At 45.6% G+C, this 20,091-nt stretch overlaps 1 protein-coding gene across 1 annotated transcript in view; it reads right to left on the bottom strand.

Moving 5' to 3' along the window:
- Window positions 1-20,091, bottom strand: part of LOC144108343 (sodium-coupled monocarboxylate transporter 1-like) — a 43,020-nt gene that overhangs the window by 11,883 nt on the left and 11,046 nt on the right. The window contains exons 4-11 of the mRNA XM_077641602.1: window positions 17,610-17,677; window positions 13,503-13,654; window positions 11,520-11,660; window positions 10,515-10,644; window positions 7,022-7,110; window positions 6,504-6,613; window positions 6,364-6,431; window positions 4,657-4,743 (exon numbers count right to left, since the gene is read on the bottom strand). Coding sequence (XP_077497728.1) covers window positions 4,657-4,743; window positions 6,364-6,431; window positions 6,504-6,613; window positions 7,022-7,110; window positions 10,515-10,644; window positions 11,520-11,660; window positions 13,503-13,654; window positions 17,610-17,677 — 845 coding nt within the window. The remainder of the gene's footprint in view (window positions 1-4,656; window positions 4,744-6,363; window positions 6,432-6,503; window positions 6,614-7,021; window positions 7,111-10,514; window positions 10,645-11,519; window positions 11,661-13,502; window positions 13,655-17,609; window positions 17,678-20,091) is intronic.

Raw genomic sequence — 20,091 nt, 5'->3', positions numbered from 1 at the left:
CTTCCATGTACATGTCAAGGAGTGCCAAAATTGCTCAGCTTTGCTGAACAATGCTACCATTATCGGCCGCGGTAAGTCCAGGCACGAGCGCGAGCTGTTAGAAGCGTTTTTAATAAAAAAGAACGAGCATGTTTGTATCAGTGACCCATTTGTTATTCTCACTGACAAAGAATGGAATTTTTTATCTGGCTAGTAATGACGTCCGGACTTTGTTGAATGTGGCATGTATGTGCGCCTGCGCAAGTAGTGGTTATAAGTATGTGGTGGAACCTTAATAAATTCAGTTGAAAGTCCTGCGACAGTCTGTGTGCGTCTTCCTCTGGTCTTGCGTCTTTTTTCGCTGGTTTTTTTTTCACGTCAACATGTACCAACTCGCCCAACAATTCACGCTTCTGGTCCTTTTTTCAATGGGAGTCGATCCGACGACGTTTGTTTGGAGCCAATAGGATAATAGGTGTGTGTTTGCGGCATATCGGCCTGTCTCCTTGAGTGCTACTCACTCCCAGAAGAACCCGGACGAACAAACGACCACAAACGGAATGCTGCAGATCGCCATCGGCACACAAAACACTTCGCATCAGGTACCAGTGGAGAGGAAACTCCGAACAATATGACAGTGCAGCAGTTAAATGCATACTTACACGCCCTAACAATTCTTTACTAATTACTCGTTGGCATCCATCCAAGCGCAGCCATACGCTTACAATAGAAAGCTAGACAGCTTTCACAGAAACTTCGTGGTTCAAAAGTTTCATCCTGGGCGGACAAGTTTCTTTAAATACGAGGTTTCTGAGACAACTGTAGAGCTGTTCCTTGCAGCTACATGGCTGCGCTTGGGTGGATGCCAATGAGTAATTACTCCCTTATTACAAATCTACTCCACCCTGGTGGTTTTCCCTAATCATTTGACCTTATTTGTACTTTACTCTTGTAACAATCTATTACATTTAAATATATTGTGTCATTACATATACAAATGGCTTCCTTGGATCAAATTTTGAACAGCCAGCTGCATCGCCCTCGCTTTCAAGTCGTTTACTTCGAGCCCAATCTTGATTACAAGCCAAGAGAGGGCCTATCATCGACCCTACCCTCATTAGCCCTCACGCCTCAAGTCCATCTGTGCGACGCGACCACGGCTGGGGCAAATTTACGAGTGTCCGCTCCCGGCGAACACGGCACTGAAGGGCCAAGCCCACCCAGATAAGGTTTTCACCGGCAAGCGAGTATTGATGAGCTTCTGTGCTTTACGTCACAGCGGTTGCTTAGGCCAAGTCAGGGGATAACTGTCCACCCTGACTGGTGGCATTTAAACCAATTATTCGACGCGAGATGTTGCTCGGGATGAGCAACCAGAGTCGCATAGCTGAGCCCCACCGGTGGCAGCACCGCCATGGCAGGGAAGCGCGCGCACCGCTTAGCTGCTGTATGCCTGCACCAGGAGTGGTACGAGGGCTCCTAGGGGTCTGTGAGTGCAAAGTAGAGAATTAACAATTTCGCATTTATTAGAATCAACCCATTACAGCTATTTCATCAAACCATTAATATCGGAGGTTGTGCGCCCTCTCAATTTTTTCTTTGCCTCTGCATCGAAATTTTCAACCAAAGAATGTACGATGTATTTCTCCAAGGAAAAGTGGACTATACACACAACAATCTCTGCAAAAAAAAAAGTTGAGAGTACACTGAAGCTGCGCTGTACGAATGAAATATGATAGCGCCCGCTGTTTAAACCATTCACATGACGGCATCACCCCGCACTGCTCTTATAGAGGCCACCTCGCGCAATGGAAACTTTCGACTCCGCTTCCACAAGGACTAACGATGACGGATGGATGTTTGGACGGACGGACGGACGGACGGACGGACGGACGGACGGACGGATGGATGGATGGATGGATGGATGGATGGATGGATGGACGGACGGATGGATGGACGGATGGACGGACGGACGGACGGACGGACGGACGGACGGACGGACGGACGGACGGACGGACGGACGGATGGATGGATGGATGGACGGACGGACGGATGGATGGATGGATGGATGGATGGATGGATGGATGGATGGATGGATGGATGGATGGATGGATGGATGGATGGATGGATGGATGGATGGATGGATGGATGGATGGATGGATGGATGGATGGATGGATGGATGGATGGATGGATGGATGGATGGATGGATGGATGGATGGATGGATGGATGGATGGATGGATGGATGGATGGATGTATGGATGGATGGATGTATAAGGCTGAACCATTTTAAATTGGGCGGTGGCTCAAGCACCTAGCCATCACCTAGCCATGACGTCACACTCACTCACATCGCTCCTGATGGTCTCCGTGAGGAGTGGAAGCTTCATTCTCTCAAGCTGCGCAAGGCCTCTGCTGCTGGTGCTCCTGAGATTTTTCAGAGACTAACGACGCGACTAAACCACAGTATCCTTAGACTCGAGCGTGCGACATTGTGCGTTATCTGGTGGGTCTTCTGGCTTTCTTCGCTTCGCTTCCGCTTCGGCGGCTGGCAGTGCACGATCCTGACATTTTCCGTAGCACACAGGCTCTGGCGTAAGGCTTCGCTGCTGCGTCAAGGGCCTTTGCAAGACCGGTATCACGCACGGCACAGTTCAAGGGCAGAACTGACGTAAGCGCCACTCGTAGCCGCTTTCCTTGTAGTTTAGTCGTTCAAGATTGTTCCTTACTCTGACGTCGCATGCGGTGCGACCAATCGTAGCGCCCCACAGCGAACGCCGCAAGCACTACTTCGCTTTGCTGAGCACAGATAACGACACGAATCTGTAATGCACGCTGTAAAGAATAGAGTTACTTGAAGCTAGTGGCTCTAATAAAGAGAAAACGTGTCGACAGTAACTCGACACTCAGCGTTAAGAGCTAGTTCGCGTCGCTGGGCACAGAGGGCACTCGGCACAGCTCCGCGCACCTATCATGCTCTATTATTGCTCGCACTCCTTGTTTATGCCCAAAACGCCGCCAACGCCGCAAAAACGAGACGCGTGCCCCGAACAGCAGACGCAGTGAAATAATAGCACACGGGCCCATCTGCCAACAGTGAGTAGAAGTCTAGGCGCTGAGCTGACAATCAAATAAAGTGACAATTTAAGTGATTCGAGTAGTACTACTCGAAAGCAAAGTAGTACAAAGAGGTCATCTCCATGTGTCGAATATATTAGAGGACACTGTATACAGCTCGTTCGGTACCGCGTGCCGGATATAATCGGAGGCTGCGTAAAAAAAAAAATCGTGTTATGTCAACCGTTTGTCGCAGAATAAACGATCCGCCTCCGGCAGATGTAGTGACGTCTAACACGCTTGAAAAATGGAAAGCTGTTCTCGCCAGCTGTTCTCGACAGACTTAAACTGCCGGCCACCTGGAGCGGCTGAAGCAACCAAAGATCACCATCTTCTTCCTGACAATAAAGTTTTTTTCTCTCTCCCTCTCCGGATGGAGCAATACGATCCAGCGTTTCGTGCAGCAAAAACTTCCTAGTTAAGTTAGAGCCTAGCTCGCGGCAGGGACTCGAATCGGTGACCTATAATAGGGGGCTGCGTAAAGAAATCGTATCATGGTAACTGATGATTCTACTGACTGATGATTGATTGGTGTGCGGTAGGAAAGCACGAGTTAATTAAATTATTGTACTTAACTTATTGATTAAATAAATAAAAACTTGATGAATTGGAAAAGTGCTGAAAAGTGTCAAAATGCTGAGTATTAAAAGGCAATGCTTGATGATGCTATTTAAGAAAATTTACAGAGTGCAAAAGTTTAACTAATTAAATGAAACAACAAGAAAAATGAAAATGCGTTCAAAGATGTCAATCTACTGAAAATGGAAAGCCTAACCCACTACGCTATCGTGTCATACCCTTAAGGCGGAGCTTAACTGCCCTCTACACTATTTTTTACCACCTCACGAGCCCCGAAATAGGGTCTTCGGTGCTACCGTTTGAATAAATGATGAAACCAGGCTATGAAGCGAAGGAAAGTGCAGTCATTGAACGTCCGTATTATGTCCATGCCTCCTCCTGTTTTACATGTTCAGTCAGATCAAAGTGCAAAAAGGTGGCTGGTAGTTTGCTGCTGGAACGGTGAAAGCACCTTTAGCTTACCTAGACTTATGCGAATAAATTTTATATGTATGATCAAAGGAGATATTTACATGGGGAAAGATGTTTTGTGAAGTTCTGGATCTGTAAAAGAGGTTTCTGTGAAAAAGCGGTGTCATTTATTCCGAACTTTTCAGCGAGGGCTTTTGCAAAGGATTTTGTCTTATGTAAGCAGCATTGTTGATGGTAACCACCTCCTCTCTTGGTCACATCGTGACAAGTGAATACTACCCACGCCTGCCGTCGGAGTAATGGGGGTGCTGGGCCTTGCACTGTGGTGGTAAAACAGTAAAGTTTAGTTTGGCGCATTTTCTGACCATCTCGGAGGTGCAAGTGTGTTCCTCAGAAATATTGTAGTCACTGCGCTCCAGATATTTTTCGAGCAATATATTTTGTTTCAGCACTTTGTATAGTGCAGTGTGACGAAAAAATGACCACGTGGTTTGTGGAGGTCCTCTGAAAACGTTTCTCCAAGTGATGCTGTTTTCATTTTGTCCCTTCCGCATATCACTCGTAGACTTACCTTAGTATTGACGAACGGAACAGTGAGGCCCAGTACCAGGAGCCCCACAAATGGGCCGGTGATGGCAGCATTAACGGCCATGAACATCTGCGAAAGGGTGACAGAGTCGGGAAAACGCAGCTAAATGTTTAGGTTTTCACGTCGAAAAAATGCAGGTTGTTCACGAGGAACATTACATTGAAAGGCTCGGGAAAACTGAGAGCTGTCATCTCAGTACAGAGCCGTCTTCCCTTTCGCCGCTATAGAAGCACATCCTCACAGCAGGGTTAGCTCTAGAAAAATCATAGCCACTTAATCTAAGGTTTTAACCACTTCTGCAGCTGATATCTAGAAACCTTTGGCGCACACGTGGGGACGTGTGCGGAATGGAACAAAGATCATGAACAGGAACAAAGTTGAAGATATATCTGGTTGGCCAAGTTAAAGATATCGACCAAGGTGAACAGCTTCGCCGTTTCATGTGTAAATAAATCGCATGCAGGGACAGATCATTATTAGATTTTGGGTGCACAGTTTTGCAGGAATTGTACTGCCAAACTGAGTTCAGAAATACTTTTCGTTAAGAAGTTTCTCGCGAGTGCTTACCCGAGCCAATCTCTTCGGCGTGGCCATGTCGTTAAGTAAGCCTCTAGCTTCAAGCCCGAACGCTAACCTACGTCATGTCCCTTTGAAACCATTGTCGAGTGAACCAAATAAAAGGCAGCCGCCTAATAAGAAACCCCAAACCAGCGGGCAGTACAATACAGGTGCGGGCCGCAGTAAAATCACGCATCAGTCTTGCCAGATTCAGAAAATAGGCGGAGTTAAGGCGTTTTACCACCTTATTTTTGTTGTCGGAACGGTGTATAATTAACTGGGCGCCATAACATGAAGTACATCTCGGTCAGGAGTCAACGGAGTTGTACACCGGCTGCCGGGTTGATTCAACGCGCCACCTGGCTGTACGGGTTGGAACCGATATTCCTAACATGGTCACGATGATAGCTTACATACCCAACACTTGATTTCAACACTCGCATCATTAGTGACCTGTGCGAGCCAGCTCTCCTGCCGTTATATCGTAGCCTCTAACGCATGCTAGACGGAGTGAGTAAAAAAAAAACTCAGAATGGTACATTGCGATGGTCGAAGAAGACGTATTAAAGCAATAAATTAAGTAGTTATATGGGGAAGAGGGCTTGTCAGCTTAAATAGAAAGTGAGTGGAGCTTGGAGATGTCATAAGGTTAGATTTTTCGTGCACTTCATAACGCCGCGACGGAATTTCTATGAACCCTAGGTCCAAAAAGCATAGTGTGGTAGACATTTCAGCTTGCTCCATATATGCCCGGACGCAGATAGAAAGTAGCGGTTGATATATCCCAAGCAGATGTCAGGAGTCAACTGTGTTGAAGGATCGCCTTGGTCTGAGTAACTTGTGAGATCATCGAGCTCAGGACCGCAAGTGATAATATCAACTCAAGCGCGCTACGGGTGTCGGTTTCTATCAAAATGCCGCTAAATCTCGGCGCAATCACGTTCAGTCACTGCATCTTTTGTTCCGTCTCTACTGTACTTGTATCGGTGCACTTCCTCGTTTAGGCGTCGATTTTAACGCGGAATCGTGACTGCCGCTTTATAAACCTTGAACTACATTCAGTAAAGTCGTATGGGCTGTGATAACGGATGGCGTAGAAGACCTGTTTAAAACAAAAGTTGATGCACTTACCGACATGACTGACCCTAGGTACGGAATCAGCACGCTGAGAGCCATCATCACGCCCCCAACTGCGAAGGCTGTTCATTCGAAGGTTGTATTATTCCACACCGCAAATGTGGCATGGCGTAGATATTGTTTTAGCACATCACCTATCGTCTTTATGGCGCAGTCAACACGAGGGCCAGGAATCCTGAAGAATGGCGTCACGACGTCGAAGTACCACACGGCTGCCTGAGAGTTCACCACCGAAGATACGGTGCTGTGCACAAAATAGAAAAGGTCATTAATAAGAGCTAAGAAGTGCAATGGCTTGGCTTTATGGGGTTTAACGTCCCAAAGCGCCATAGAATATGAGGAACACCGTAGTGGAGGGCTCCGGATAATTTCGACCACTTGGGGTTCTTTAACGTGCTGAGTACCCCAGTCATACAGCAACAGCGGCGGTTCTATTTGGCTCTGGAGGAAAACTAAAACATTCGAAGTACTGGTGTTTTTGTTTGTTTGCGCGTGATCATGCTTGATTTGATAGAAGTCACGAGAAGAAAACTAAGGCTATGCAATGCTTTTTACCAAGGACATGGTTGGTTCGCTGGGGACGATGCACTGACATTTCGATATTCGTGATTTGACATTTGAGCCCGACGAAACGGTTGGCCGTAAGAATTACCTGACTGATGCGCTCACAACGCCGGCCAGCAAGGTACCAGAAAGTCCAGGAAAGCCGTGAAAGTCTTGAACAACGTAGAAGGGCACGAGCTGTGACAGGAAGAAGGGCCGAGATGGCAACGCTGGACGTTTATGCAAAAATTGATGGCCTGTGCTTCGCGTCAGTTCTGTAAACTCATGTTGAAACAAATTGTGTGACTTGACTTGAAGCTGCTAATAGGAACGAACAGGTTCTTACAAATGTCTAACCGTGGATACATAATATTCACATGAAACCCGAACTGGAATCTTGGCTGTTTTCGTAGTAGGTAGTACATTTTTGTAGGATTGGGATACAGTGCGGTGAGTGCTACTTGTCAGACGCCCAAGTTGTTTTCCCTTCAAAACATAGCCTGAAGTTCGAGACATTTCGTGAGGCCTCAGGGTGGTGTTCGAAATGGTAATGACCATTTGTTCTGTGTGCTTGAAAGCAGCTTATTTCAGAGCGCATGACTGCTGCTCCAGTAGTTCTGAAGACACACGACGCCCCCAGCAGGAAAGCACTGAACTCATTTGAAAAAACAACAACAACAAAAATACAACATTGAAAGAAAACAAGAAAAGAACTGGTGGCACAAGTCCGAGGGACATCAGCTCGAAGCCAAAAATCAAAGCTTCGTTTATATTTCGGACTTAAGCTTCGCTCCCTCACGGCCGTATGCAAAGCTATACCAAATGACAGAGAAGCTTACATGGATTTCTCCGATTCCACTAATAATTCTTGTAGTGTGTGAATTAGCCAAATTTTTTTGGCGGTTTTGAAACCGGCTACTCGAACGTGCTCGAAGTTCACTTCGAGATGAACGCAAGCGCCGACAAATATTTGTTTAAGGAGTAGTTTTTTCTGCAATCATGTGTAGTTTTAAGGGGACAGGGTAAGCCCTATTCTTTCCATGTAGTTTAATGCATCTTTTGGTACACTTTTGTAAACAACCAATTGAGATAGCGCCTACCTTTCTATGTCATTTTATTGTCGCTTTGTGCTCTTCCTACTGAACAAAACTATGTAACACAATTAAAACACAGATTTTTTTATTATTTTTTTTCTCGAGGACTCGATTTAAGGCCGCTTTTGAAATTATTTTCGTCTATAAAATGACAACAAATTGTCGCGCACGTTTAATTTCGGTCCCGTAGATTCCCACATGCTGATATAAAATGCAGACAAAGAATTATCTTTCTGCCTCTTGTTGTTTTGAATATAATGGTACCGTTGTATCAAGAAACTTCTTTTAAATAACTAAGGTTAAAGTAAAAAGTAATTTTACCACCAAGGTTTTCGCTTTGCTAACATTTGCTGACTAATTTATTCCATAGGTACGACCTCCATAATCATTATTCAACTTCTCTTAGTGTTTATTTTTTGCCAGTTGTTTACCTTCCTGGCCTTCTTTTTTTACTTGTTGTACTGTTCAGCCGCAGAGGAAACTTGTCACCGCTCAACTTCTCTCAGTTGTGGATAGTTATACAGCTTTATATTAGTCAAAAGGGCTCCAGAAGCTTTGCTCTTGCTATTTTGCCACCGTTGAATGTTATGAGAGCATCTGCTATGCACATCTTTAGTGCCTCTGGTACTAAAGCGGTATTTTTGGAGCTTGCTCCCATGTGGTGCGAATAAAGGACTATAAAATGCTATAATGGAGGCTAAGAGCACTAAGAGTGTTCCTAAATATGCTCTTATTCTAACTGAACTAAGTAACGTTCAGTTCCTGACATGAAATTGTGTTTCAAATGTCTGGTAAGACGTTGTCTCATCAAAAAATATGGCCCGGCCACTTGCTTTTTCATTTTCAAAGCTATTCTTTAAACAGAGATATACAACGCAGAAAGAAGTCCGATACTGGAAAAGATGCAGAAAAGAATGTAGTATTAGAAATTAATCAAAAAGTAAAAGTCGATTTTTTTAATCTTTTGCTTGCCCTGTCCACTTAAGCAGACATGGCTTGTAACACTTGGCCAGGATGAAGATTCAATCAATGGAGATCCAATCAGTTGATATTAACAATGGCCAGCAAAGGCAATTTCAAATCTCAATTGATTGGATCTCCATTGATTGATTGACCATTGTTGGAACTGGTCATACAAAAAAAATGCGCTTCATCCGTGATTAATATTCAGCGACTAAGTATAGATTAATTGTTTTTTTAGGAACACAGATTGGTGTCGTCCATAGCTTGATAATAAACGTTTATTGTTCTGCTGTGGCTCCTAGTTTATTTCCTTTTTGTTTTCACTGCCGGAGACATCAGCAATCCAGTCGTTGCAACATTGTTGGCAATAATGTTAGAATAAAAATCCTGTGAGAAATACTGAAATGAGCAAAGGTCTTTAGACATTAATGGCCAAAGTGTTCCCTCCTTATTCAAAGGTAGGTCACAAGTTGGCGTCGAACTTTCATTGAGGATGTTATGCGTAGACGGTTGGTATTTTTCGCAGACATAGAGAACATTTGTGGACCATATCGAGCGACGGTCTGTATGCAGGACGTTGCTTTATTGCGTAATACCCTTGTAGGTGGTCGGTTGTTGTGGCCCATTCGCATTTATTAGACGTGTTCTCGACCTGTGGCGGCGCGCCGTTGGGCTAAACTCAACCTACAGCTAACCTTCCCAATGCAGGCAGATGTGCTATTTTTATTCTGGGCCTCAGGTGGGTAATGTAGCACATGTGACTGTACATGGCGGATTGGCCAAGGATCCAACAGAATCGAAGCGCTGCTCAGAAGAAGAGCTTAGACTTAGGTGTATGTGTGATGGAGAAAAGGAGTGCGCGTGCTCGCAATGCGCTAAGCGTGTGTTTCGCGTTCCGCACGGTTATCTTGTGGCAGAACGCCCGCAAGACAGCGGGATGGACTCCGCCCACGCTTAGATAGCAAAAAATCACGCCTACTCTTCGTCAGTGGACTCAACACGTCATCCACTACTCATTAACATGGGCACGACGCCTAAACCAGGGCGTATGTGTAAGTTTAAGTGCGGACTTCTTAGGAGTGGAGGAAAGTAGTAGGGCGGCGCCACTACAACGATGTGCCCGTGACTGTCCTGGTGCCCTAAGCTTATCAAGTCGCCACTCACCCATCTGCCGTAGACTTCATCCAAAACAGGCGAAAAGCTTTTTCTTTGAACAAGTAAGAATGAAAATTTTCGGTCGTTGTTATGCTGTTAATGCGCCGAAATAATGCACTCCGGGTTAACGAAATCAGGCTACTTTTAGCCTAGGCGTTGAGATGACAATACAAAGTACAAAAATATGTGAAATTTTAGGAATTTTAATGCAATTACACGACCATGTAGTTTTCACGTGTGGTTAGGTGGTGCAACAAAACGCAAAAAATATGAGGTGGGAACACATGCATGGTATGAACTTTCTTTCTGTGCTCACAAAGTAGCAGGAAGAGTTTATTTCGGACACATGCACCAGCGGCACACGATGTTCGATAAAGCTTAAAGTCTCACCTGGTCGAATCTCTGAATTGACCCAGCGAGGAGTGGATCGCAGCCCCGGTACCTGCAAGTGAGGGCTGCGCCTGCACCAGCCAGGAGGGCGTAGAACACGCAGGTCAAGAGTGCGCCAATTGTGACGGTCCTGCAAGCCGTGCGTTGCGTCCGTATACATTAGAGAGAAAGAAGAATTTAGTTGTAGAGGACAGCCCTATTGACAAAGGTAATACCGCTCCGGCAACGCGACGTCTACTGTGATGACTGTAATTTTTTTATGGCGCAAGGGCATCTGTGGCCGAAGAGCCCCATGTCACGAGGTATTTTTCTTCTTCTCAAGGTGGGTCAAAGCTCTATTTCCCGAGCATTTCATCCCAACGAAGCCAAACACCTGGCCAGTGAAAAGCTTGTACTGATTGTATCACCGTTGGGTACCCGGTGGCGCTGGGGATCGAACCCCGCACCTTCCACATGCGAGGCGGGTGCTCAAACCACTATGCCACCGCTGCGTTTCAATGTCTACTCTAGCTGAGCGCCAAAAGTGAAAAAGTCATCTTTTCAAGTAAGTCACCAAGGTATCGCGTTAAGTGTTTCTTCCTTTGTCTATAGTTAATTTACGGTAAACATGTGGAACTATCTGTCTGCGCTAGTATGATTAAGCGTTTATTAGCAAGGGCTGGTAGCACTTTAAATAACGGGTACAGAAATAGGTTTGCAATTAGTAAAGCTTCCCCACCCTCGATACATAGCGTTCACGGCCCGTATTGTTCGTGCTCAATACTATAATGCAAACAATTTTCTTCCTTGACCAGAATTAAGGCACTTGGCAACGTTTGTGGCCTTCGTTGCCTCTTTCCTCAGCAGCTGTATTCACTGCGTGAGAGTGAATCAATGGCAACAAGCTCTTTGACTGAAGTCTTCACAGTATATCACGTCAGCTAGGACTAAGACCTAGCGCGCTTAGGCATTCAGGGCTATAGCGTACATCGATTACATCAACGAACGGCGAAAATACGCGCTCACCATTTCGCCTGTCTTAGGGTCCTGGAAGCGAGGTATCTCTGCGCAGTGCCCTGGTCCAGGCATATACGGTTGAAGAAAGTCGGCGATGATGCTATCACAACTGCCCACACGGTTTCGTCCGTCGTAACGTCAAAAGCTATGCTGCAATATACAAAACGCGTAAGGTAGAACTTATTGTACAGCTAATCAACCTGAGAGGCGAGGCTTCACTTTTTTAGTGCCAGAAGCAGCGTGGTATGAGCAAAAGATTAGCACGACTGCTATAACTTTATTATCGCTACAGCGCAAAAGAGGGGGCGTGACACACACGGCGCTGAGTTTAGAGTTCAAAGTTCAGCGCCGTGTTTGTGTGCCCGTCTCGTCCTCGTCTTTTGCGCTGTAACGATAATGACACACCAACACGCCCAAGATTCCACCTTGGCTGCTATAAGGCGCTCATGAAGCTTTCGCAATCGCGACGACTTAGCCTCTTTTGTACTCACTGCACAGAAAACCGACGAAGACAGACAAACAGTGAGCTTGGTTTGGTTTGATTTATGGGGGTTTAACGTCCCAAAGCGACTCAGGCTATGAGAGACGCCGTAGTGAAGGGCTCCGGAAATTTCGACCACCCGGGGTTCTTTAACGTGCACTGACATCGCACAGTACACGGGCCTCTAGAATCTCGCCTTCATCGAAATTCGACCGCCGCGGCTGGGATCGAACCCGCGTCTTTCGGGCCAGCAGCCGAGCGCCATAACCACTCGGCCACCGCGGCGGCTCAAACAGTGAGATTGTAGCGGCCAAAGAAAACGAGAATATATGATTCCTTAGGCATGCCGAAGCACTACAGCTTCCCTCTAGCATTACATGCGCCCTCGAGTGAACTGACTATCATATTAGCTTTCATGTGCATACCACGAACCAGGACCTACTGAACTACAGACCTGCTCAGATGGCCCAGCTCCAGCGCGCATGTTCTAGTTCATGCCTTTTGCCACTGGGATAAAAACATTACGGGTGGTGTGGCGCTAATATATACCTGTTGAGAAAATGTCCTCCTCCGTCATTTTTTTTTTTCATAGAGGGCAGTTTTATCGTTTATAGACGTAATCATTATCATCCATTTATCAATGCTAGGCACGGTGGTAACAAATAAAAGAAAGCGCCCAAAAATGAAGGAGCTTTTTATACTCTTCTAGAGTGAAAAAAAGTCGTTATTAAGGCTATTTTCATTGCTGATGAGAGTCCAGTAACATATTGCGCATTACGCTCTCAATTCCGCTCTCTTGCTCCTCTTTCACACCACTGATCCACTCCACATTATTATGGTGTAGTGAACATTACCTGCGTGCAGTTAACACCCTTGCCTTTTCATTTTCCATCGCTCTCTTTAACTTACTGTACCTAGGTCCTAGCCTCTCCGCTCTATCTTGAAGAGCCTCCAGAAAAGAAAAAAATAAAGGTTTGCTGATACACACGCGAAGTGTATCATGTGTAACTTCCGCATAGACTCCTCCCCACTGATGTCCCGTAGAAGTCTCCGCATTCTATCGTAGATATGTTCTTGATTTTCTTCATCTTTCTATCCTTCCAAGCTAACCTTCTAACACGCGCAGCCACTTATACAGGTACACGCAATGCATACAAAGTATACTGCACAGACTTTTAAAGTTAAGATCGCTGCTTATTGTTATGGAGGTGAGCTGAGGCAGTGCGGACTGTATATATAAGGGTTGTATTGAAGCGTGGACGCAAAAATGTGCAATGCTATGGTGTGCAGGCCTTGAATGAATTCCTGCATTGAAATACAAGCGCACGTGCGCTTAGTGAGCTCAGGGTCCTCACGCACGTTGCACGCCGGTCGCACAGGAGCCCTAAATCGATAAACTTAATAAAGAAAGTTTTTGGTAGCAGGCACATGTCCGTAACAGTGCGCTAACTATTATAAAGGGCACGTGCCATGGAAAAGGCGCAAGCTATGGGGGCGTTCGCGGCACGTACTTGAGGAAGTACTTGTGAGGATTCAATTCGCTCACGGGCTGTGCTCCGGTATCCCCGGCGTCGTAGGCGACATTGGCCATTATCAGGACGGGCACGGAGAGCGTGAGGAGCCCCTGAAGGCAGTCAGCCCACACCACGCTGCGGAGGCCACCCTCGTTTTGAAATAAAAAGATATGACATGCGGTCTTTCAATGCACTGCTCCAGATAGTCATTGTCCACCAAAGCGGTGAACCACATGGTTTGATTTACTTCTTAGGCTCGTTGGTGGAATAAAATCGTGAATACGTGACAGCACGACATGACAACCACAGCAAGCAACGACACGCAAAAAACAATGTGTGTAGAGTGCGCATTTTACAGGGAAGGCTCCGTATGGAGCATTCTTTAGGGCAATCAAGTGTACCAACTGTCAAAGCGCGATAAAACAAAAGAAAGAGAGAGAGAAACGGGAAGAGGGAAGACAAGGATGTGAACCAGAAGAGAGTTCCGCCTGTCTACCATGCACTGGGGAGGAGGGATAGGGGATTAAAAAGAGAAGGGAGCGACGAGCACAGTCCCAATTTGTACCTTGAGCCTCTTGTGCGGAGGCGGAAACTTCCTTTGTTCAATGCGGAAGTAGTGGGTTAGACCATGAAATGAGGTTAGGCTATCTCTGGCTGTCCTCAGAGCGGAGGCGCCCACCGCGCGGCCAATCGATGGGATCCTCCGATCCTAACTTGTTAGTTCTGTTCCTTATTGTCTCAAGTCGATTTTCTCCAGCATGCACTGTGCCACGAGAGAGGGTCATCATCATCATCAGCCCTGCCCAAGCCAATTTCTTCCTTTTGATTCCGACTAGGGTGTCATTAACCCGCGTTTTTTTCTTGTTGTTGTGTCGGTATCTGGAATGGGGCACGTGCGTTGACCGCTGTTTTGATAAAGCCACGGTAGTGATGGCACCTTGGTTCTTCGCATGCGCCAGTGTGGCTGGGTGTGTATATATGCTTGTTCCTGTGCTGTACTGTGTTGTTGGTCTTCGCCTTCAGTCTTAATGCAACAGCTCCCTCACCCATTCTGCCCGCTTCCGGTCTATTAACGTTGCACCTATTATTTTTATTTCCATATTTCGCTGCGTTGTGCTCAACTTGAGCTGAACCTTTTTCGTTAGCCTCCAGGTTTCTGCCCCGTAAGTGAGTACTGGTAAGATACAAGTGTTGCATACTGTTCTCTTGATGGACATTGGTAACCATATACTCTCGGGACGCAAGGAGGGCCCCCTACCTCCAGAATTAGGGCAAGTCCTGCTTCCAGATGACTGGGAGACCCTGTTGCGCACCTAAGGCCCGGACATACAAGACCGGATCGTCAAGCTCGCCTATTAAGTCGCTAGTGGGCTTAACCATCTAGTAGAGCAATGTAACCCGGCCCTATATAACTATCTGGACAAATAAAGGTTTCTTCCCCCTCTCTCAAGCCACTCGCTCTCGGGTAGCGAAACAGGGTTTTTTTCCTTTCCTACCGCGGTGTCCATTCATGTGGAGGTTCTTGGCTGATGCACTCAACTGTATCCCTGGAGTTGAGACGCAAGGACTGGATGTAGCGCGCCCAGTGCTTGCAGTGCGTTTTTTAGGGCCTAATGAATACGCTTCTCAAAGCGGTCGTTACTGCACTCATCTTTTACCTGTCTAATCATCATCAGGCTAACTACGTTTACAGCAGGACTAAGACGTCTCCCATATCGCTACTATTAATCCTGTCGTATGCCAGCTGCAACCACCTTATCCCCACAAAAATTATTAATATAATGCGCCCACTTCATTTTCTAGTAGCCCCTGCTACGCTTGTCTTCGCTTGGAGTCCAGTCTGTTGCCGTTAACGAGCATCAGTTATCTTCCCTTAGCATTACATGTCCTGCCCATGCCCATTTCTTCTTGATTTCGACTAGAATGTCATTAAATCGAGTTTCTCTCTGACCCACTCTGCTTTTTTCCTGTCTCTTCACGTTCCACCAGTCATGTTATTTTTGGCAGAATACTGTTACGTGACGCCAAGCCGAAGAACTAGACGTGATGACAGATGGCGATGATATGATTTAATGGCTTCGGGCATAGCACGAGCGCTCCTGCCCGCGGCTCTGCCCGCTTCATTGCCTTCTAGTCCGTCACAATATAAAATAGGGCATTCACTCCAAACTAAAGGCCCTATTCAGCCCCTATTAATAATGGGTGCACTCGCCCAGACGAATACAATTCATCTTGTCAAACTGCTTTCTAGAGGTCGTTGTCTATCACTTAGTCGTCAATGACGAGGATGAAAACTCGTTGCTGCGCCGTGGGCTCTCAGACAATATGTTTTTTCTCTAGTCCATCCTGCCGAAGCAGACGATAAGCAGAAACGGAATGAGCCCGAAACAGATGCGCCCACAGCAGCGCCGCCTACAAAAGTGGTGTTTTTTCATCCAGATAACATTACACTCAAATATCACGGGGAAAAAAATTAAGGAAAGGTCGTTTTGAAGCCACTAGGCTATCTCATCTTTCATGCAGTTCTCTGATTCCCTGAAAACTAGGCGGTGGCCAGAATGTTGGCAGTCGGATCGCCTCGTGCTGGATCGATCTACTGCAGAACGCACTTATCAGAATGCGTTTATTACAGGCCAAAACGTAAGCTCAGAGATTAGGAATCTAAATCACGCGGTATGGGAGCACAACCAAACAGGCAGGGGCGAAGATAAAGAGCGGGAACACCAGGAGAGGAGTGGGAGGAAGTGAGTTTGCTGGCATCGATCGTCAGCTTGTCAAAAGCAGGTTTATTGAAGCGGCTGAAAACACGCCACACAATTTCATTCAACACATGAAAATAAAGAAATTTCGAACTTTTCTGTTTTCCTTACGTGTCAAAGAAAATAACAAGCCGGATTATTAGTAAATATAGTCCGATAGGTGAAATTCTTTCATTATTATGATTGCTCGAACGGCGGACACAGAAAATTTCCTGATCAAGAACTGTGCAATTCCAGAGGCCCGTGTACTGTGCAATGTCACTGCACGCTAACGAGCCTCAGGTGGTCAAAATTTCCGGAGCCCTTCACTACGGCGTCCCTCATAGCCTGTGCCACTTTGGGACGTTAAACCCCCATAAATCAAACCATCTGTGCAAAACAATCTCATCTAAAGCATTCTTTGAAAGCCAGCCATGCGTAATTATCAACTTAAAGTTATATCGTTAGACTGAAGTATGATTACACGCTATGGGCTTTTATTTACGGCCGCCTATGTGCATTACAGTTATTTATTATGAGCCGTAAAACGCTCTCACTTTTCGGAATTTTGTTCTTTACGACTGCCGACAAGAAACCTTGAGGAACCGCCACTAAATGTATTCTTCATTAAAATAATCCATTAGGAACGTTCAGACTAGTAAATGGAGCTGCCATTAGCAACTGAATATCGGACGGCGGGAACGGGGCGTTCCGGGTAATCCTGGAGGAGAATTCGAAATGTGAACGTGTATCAATGTCCCGCTCCTTTTGGCGTCGGGCTTCCATGGCGGCAGTACATGAGGTTTAGTTTGGCTAATGTATCGAGCGGTAAACGGAAATAATATTTAAAACAAAAGCGGTTAACCGCAAAAAGCTTTGCTGTGCGGATGAAATTAGAGAAACAAAAATCCTTGGTCGCAGTCCGTATTTTGTTAGTATAACCCGCACAGTGCGAACCGAACGTGTTCGTCGTAAAACGAAGAGCTCTCGCTTCGAGGTTCGCCACCATCTTTCACGCTGTGAAAAGGACAGAGTGGAGACAGCTAGGGAGAAATCTTGCTGGGCTTAGGGAAAAATCGGCGAATATGTTGTAATTTTACTTATGGTCAAAATTTACCACGAGTCTCTCTGTTTTCTTTGGTTCTTACCGATAGGAGCTATGCATGTAAAAAATAATGTGTTAAGCACGCTATATATTTGCATATATTTGCAATATATTTGCATCCCAGCTGGACGCTCAAAGCAGGTGGTTGTGGAACGCTATTAATTTTTTTGACGTGTGGAAGCCTTGCCACCATAAATAAGTCTCCGAAGACCTAGGGAGCACCGGTCCCATTTCTTCCCTGTCTAACCTTTTCCTACTCACCATGGCTGTGTATGCTGTTGCTGTCAACCCAATGGCGACGGAGCACCAGGGCGCCGAGACGTTGAACACTGGAACGATTCGTTAGCATGTGTGCAATGTGGATTATACAGTGTATTTTGTTGGTGGTGTATGAAGTGCATATTATTTTTATAATCACGTATCTGTTTGCCTGCTCAACAGTGTTAATTATGAAATATTGCCGCGAACAAGTGGTTGGTTTACTTTGTATAGTTGGATGAGACGTGTAATCATTTGTTTTTCATTTCTAGTCTGAGGTCTTGTGTTCGTTCGGGCACTCTTCCACCTCTCTCTTTCATATTCATGTGTATGGATCCGTTGCTAGCCTTTGGTTATGAATCCGCTCTGCTTTGTGTATTGGAGATGTACGTGGAATGACAATTAATAATAATAACGAAAGAAAGACGCCCTCGAACGAGACGGCGCTTGCCTTGTTTGTCGCTAGAAGACCACTTGATCATTCGCACGCATAACCTTGTTCTCATGCTTACTTCTTCGCAAAAACTCCATCATTAGGGTGTTTGGTAGCCAGCTGTTCCTCATCGGGTTTCTGCTGAATGTATTTATACATGAAGATTGGGTTTGTGCGGACAGCACCAGATGTGATTTTGACGGCGCCAGGTAGTGACGCGCAGTGACCGAACGTTCCTCGTGCACTACCTAGGACGATTAACAACTGGGTGCCCCACCACAGCTGTTGTGTGCAAAGTGTTGTGCGTGTGTTTTTATTTTTTTATTTCTTGAATGTACATGCGTACAACCTTGACAACTTCATTGTTAACCTTTGTAAATAGTGTATATATGACCACTCCCTATGTCCTTTCTTGCACTCTCCTCACCTCTTTCATTTCACACCTTCATACTGCCTGCTATCCTTTATTTCCGCTGCCCAAGCTCAGGTGGCGCCGCCACAGTGATGGCAGATTTCGGGGTTAGCAAAAATCTTTTAACTTCCATGTTTATGATTATTTTTTTAATAAACACTTATTACACTACTACTCCCTGGCCTCGCTTCTCGCCGGTAATTGTGTGGGCTACACACGTGCGCACGCACGCCCACCGTACGAATGAAAAACGAGTGCTCCCCATAGCAGTAAATGTCTTCATTTAATTCACAACCGCTTTTCAATAGCACAGTTGCCTAGTTTTGGGCCACACAGCGATACGTATGACCGATTCCTGACAAGCAGCGCTCTTTAAAAAAGATGAGCGACTTAAATAAAAACACCCGCGTCACATATCTGTCACGACGCTGAGGAGAGTATTTGTTTAATTTCCCGTCTATCGCCCAGATCAGTCTACTCTATGTGCGCAACATTGTACAGCGTAAAACAAAAAAAAAATACACCAGCTTGTTCCAGGTTACCTGTTTTTTTTTCTTTTGCGATGCAAGTGAAATGAATGTTTCATCGCTCCCTGGTACATGAGGGAATAACAGCTCAGTTTTAAACCACGGGTGACAGTTTAAAACGAAGGCAGTTTTTCGCGTGTTATCAAATGTAGGTGTGCATGTAGCGTTACGACTGCTACAAATGAGTCGTGCTTAGGGCGTTTGAATCAGACCACTGTATCAAGAAGCGTGCTGTCCCTTTACGGACACTTTTTTTAAGGGAGGGGGGGGGGGCAACTAGACATTTCAGGCCCCAATTAATTGAAGCACCGTACTGTCTGACGAAACGGAGAAAAAAAATTGAAGCGGGACATGATACTTGTTAAGGCAGAAATCGAATGACGTGGATTTTGTACTCGTGCTTGTCGCTTTGCTCTTCGAAGGGCTTGCAGCCTTCATTTTAGCGACGTGAGTTACGTCGGCAGGTGGGAAACAGTTGCTTATTTGAATAGCGCTGACCAGTAAGAGGAGTTGTGTGTATAACATGTGTCATGTACAACGAACAATGTTTCGTGTATTTCAATGTATACGGCGTTTTCATGTGCTTTTATGAGCCGCTTAGAGTGTGTTCCTCATGAAGCCGTTTTCCAAATGAATTGCCAAGAAGGGCCTTACTGCTTATTTCACACAACCAAAAAAAAATACAGTCCGGAGCAATGTTCTCCACGAAATAGAGCCTCTACACCAATACACCTTTCAAATCGAATGAATTGAGACTAGAGACATTGCAACGCTCTGCAGCGACAGTGATCTCGTCAAATGTTTCTTGATGAATTCATGCACAGGAATTCCCCTATTCGCAGAAGCTACCTTCTTTAGCAGATCGCCTGAAATAAGCTATGCCAAAAGTTCTTGGTTCATTATCCAGGAGCTTTATTAATATTCACAAAGCAAAGTACTGAGCTTTACGGCAATTAATGCACTTAAGAAGGCATGATTGTAATTACCATGCTCTACATTTGGACAATACCACATGCACCCACTCATTTTTTTGCCCCCAACTATGGCCTAATGGAATTCCTTACAAGCTTCTGTGATACGTTGTCACTGTTTGACGATAGTATTAACAAAAAC

The sequence above is a fragment of the Amblyomma americanum genome, chromosome 10, assembly GCF_052857255.1.
Source record: "Amblyomma americanum isolate KBUSLIRL-KWMA chromosome 10, ASM5285725v1, whole genome shotgun sequence".
NCBI classification, from domain to species: Eukaryota; Metazoa; Arthropoda; class Arachnida; order Ixodida; family Ixodidae; genus Amblyomma; species Amblyomma americanum.
The sequence above is the reverse complement of the archived record's forward strand: the minus strand, read 5'-3'. Positions and strand labels throughout refer to the sequence as shown.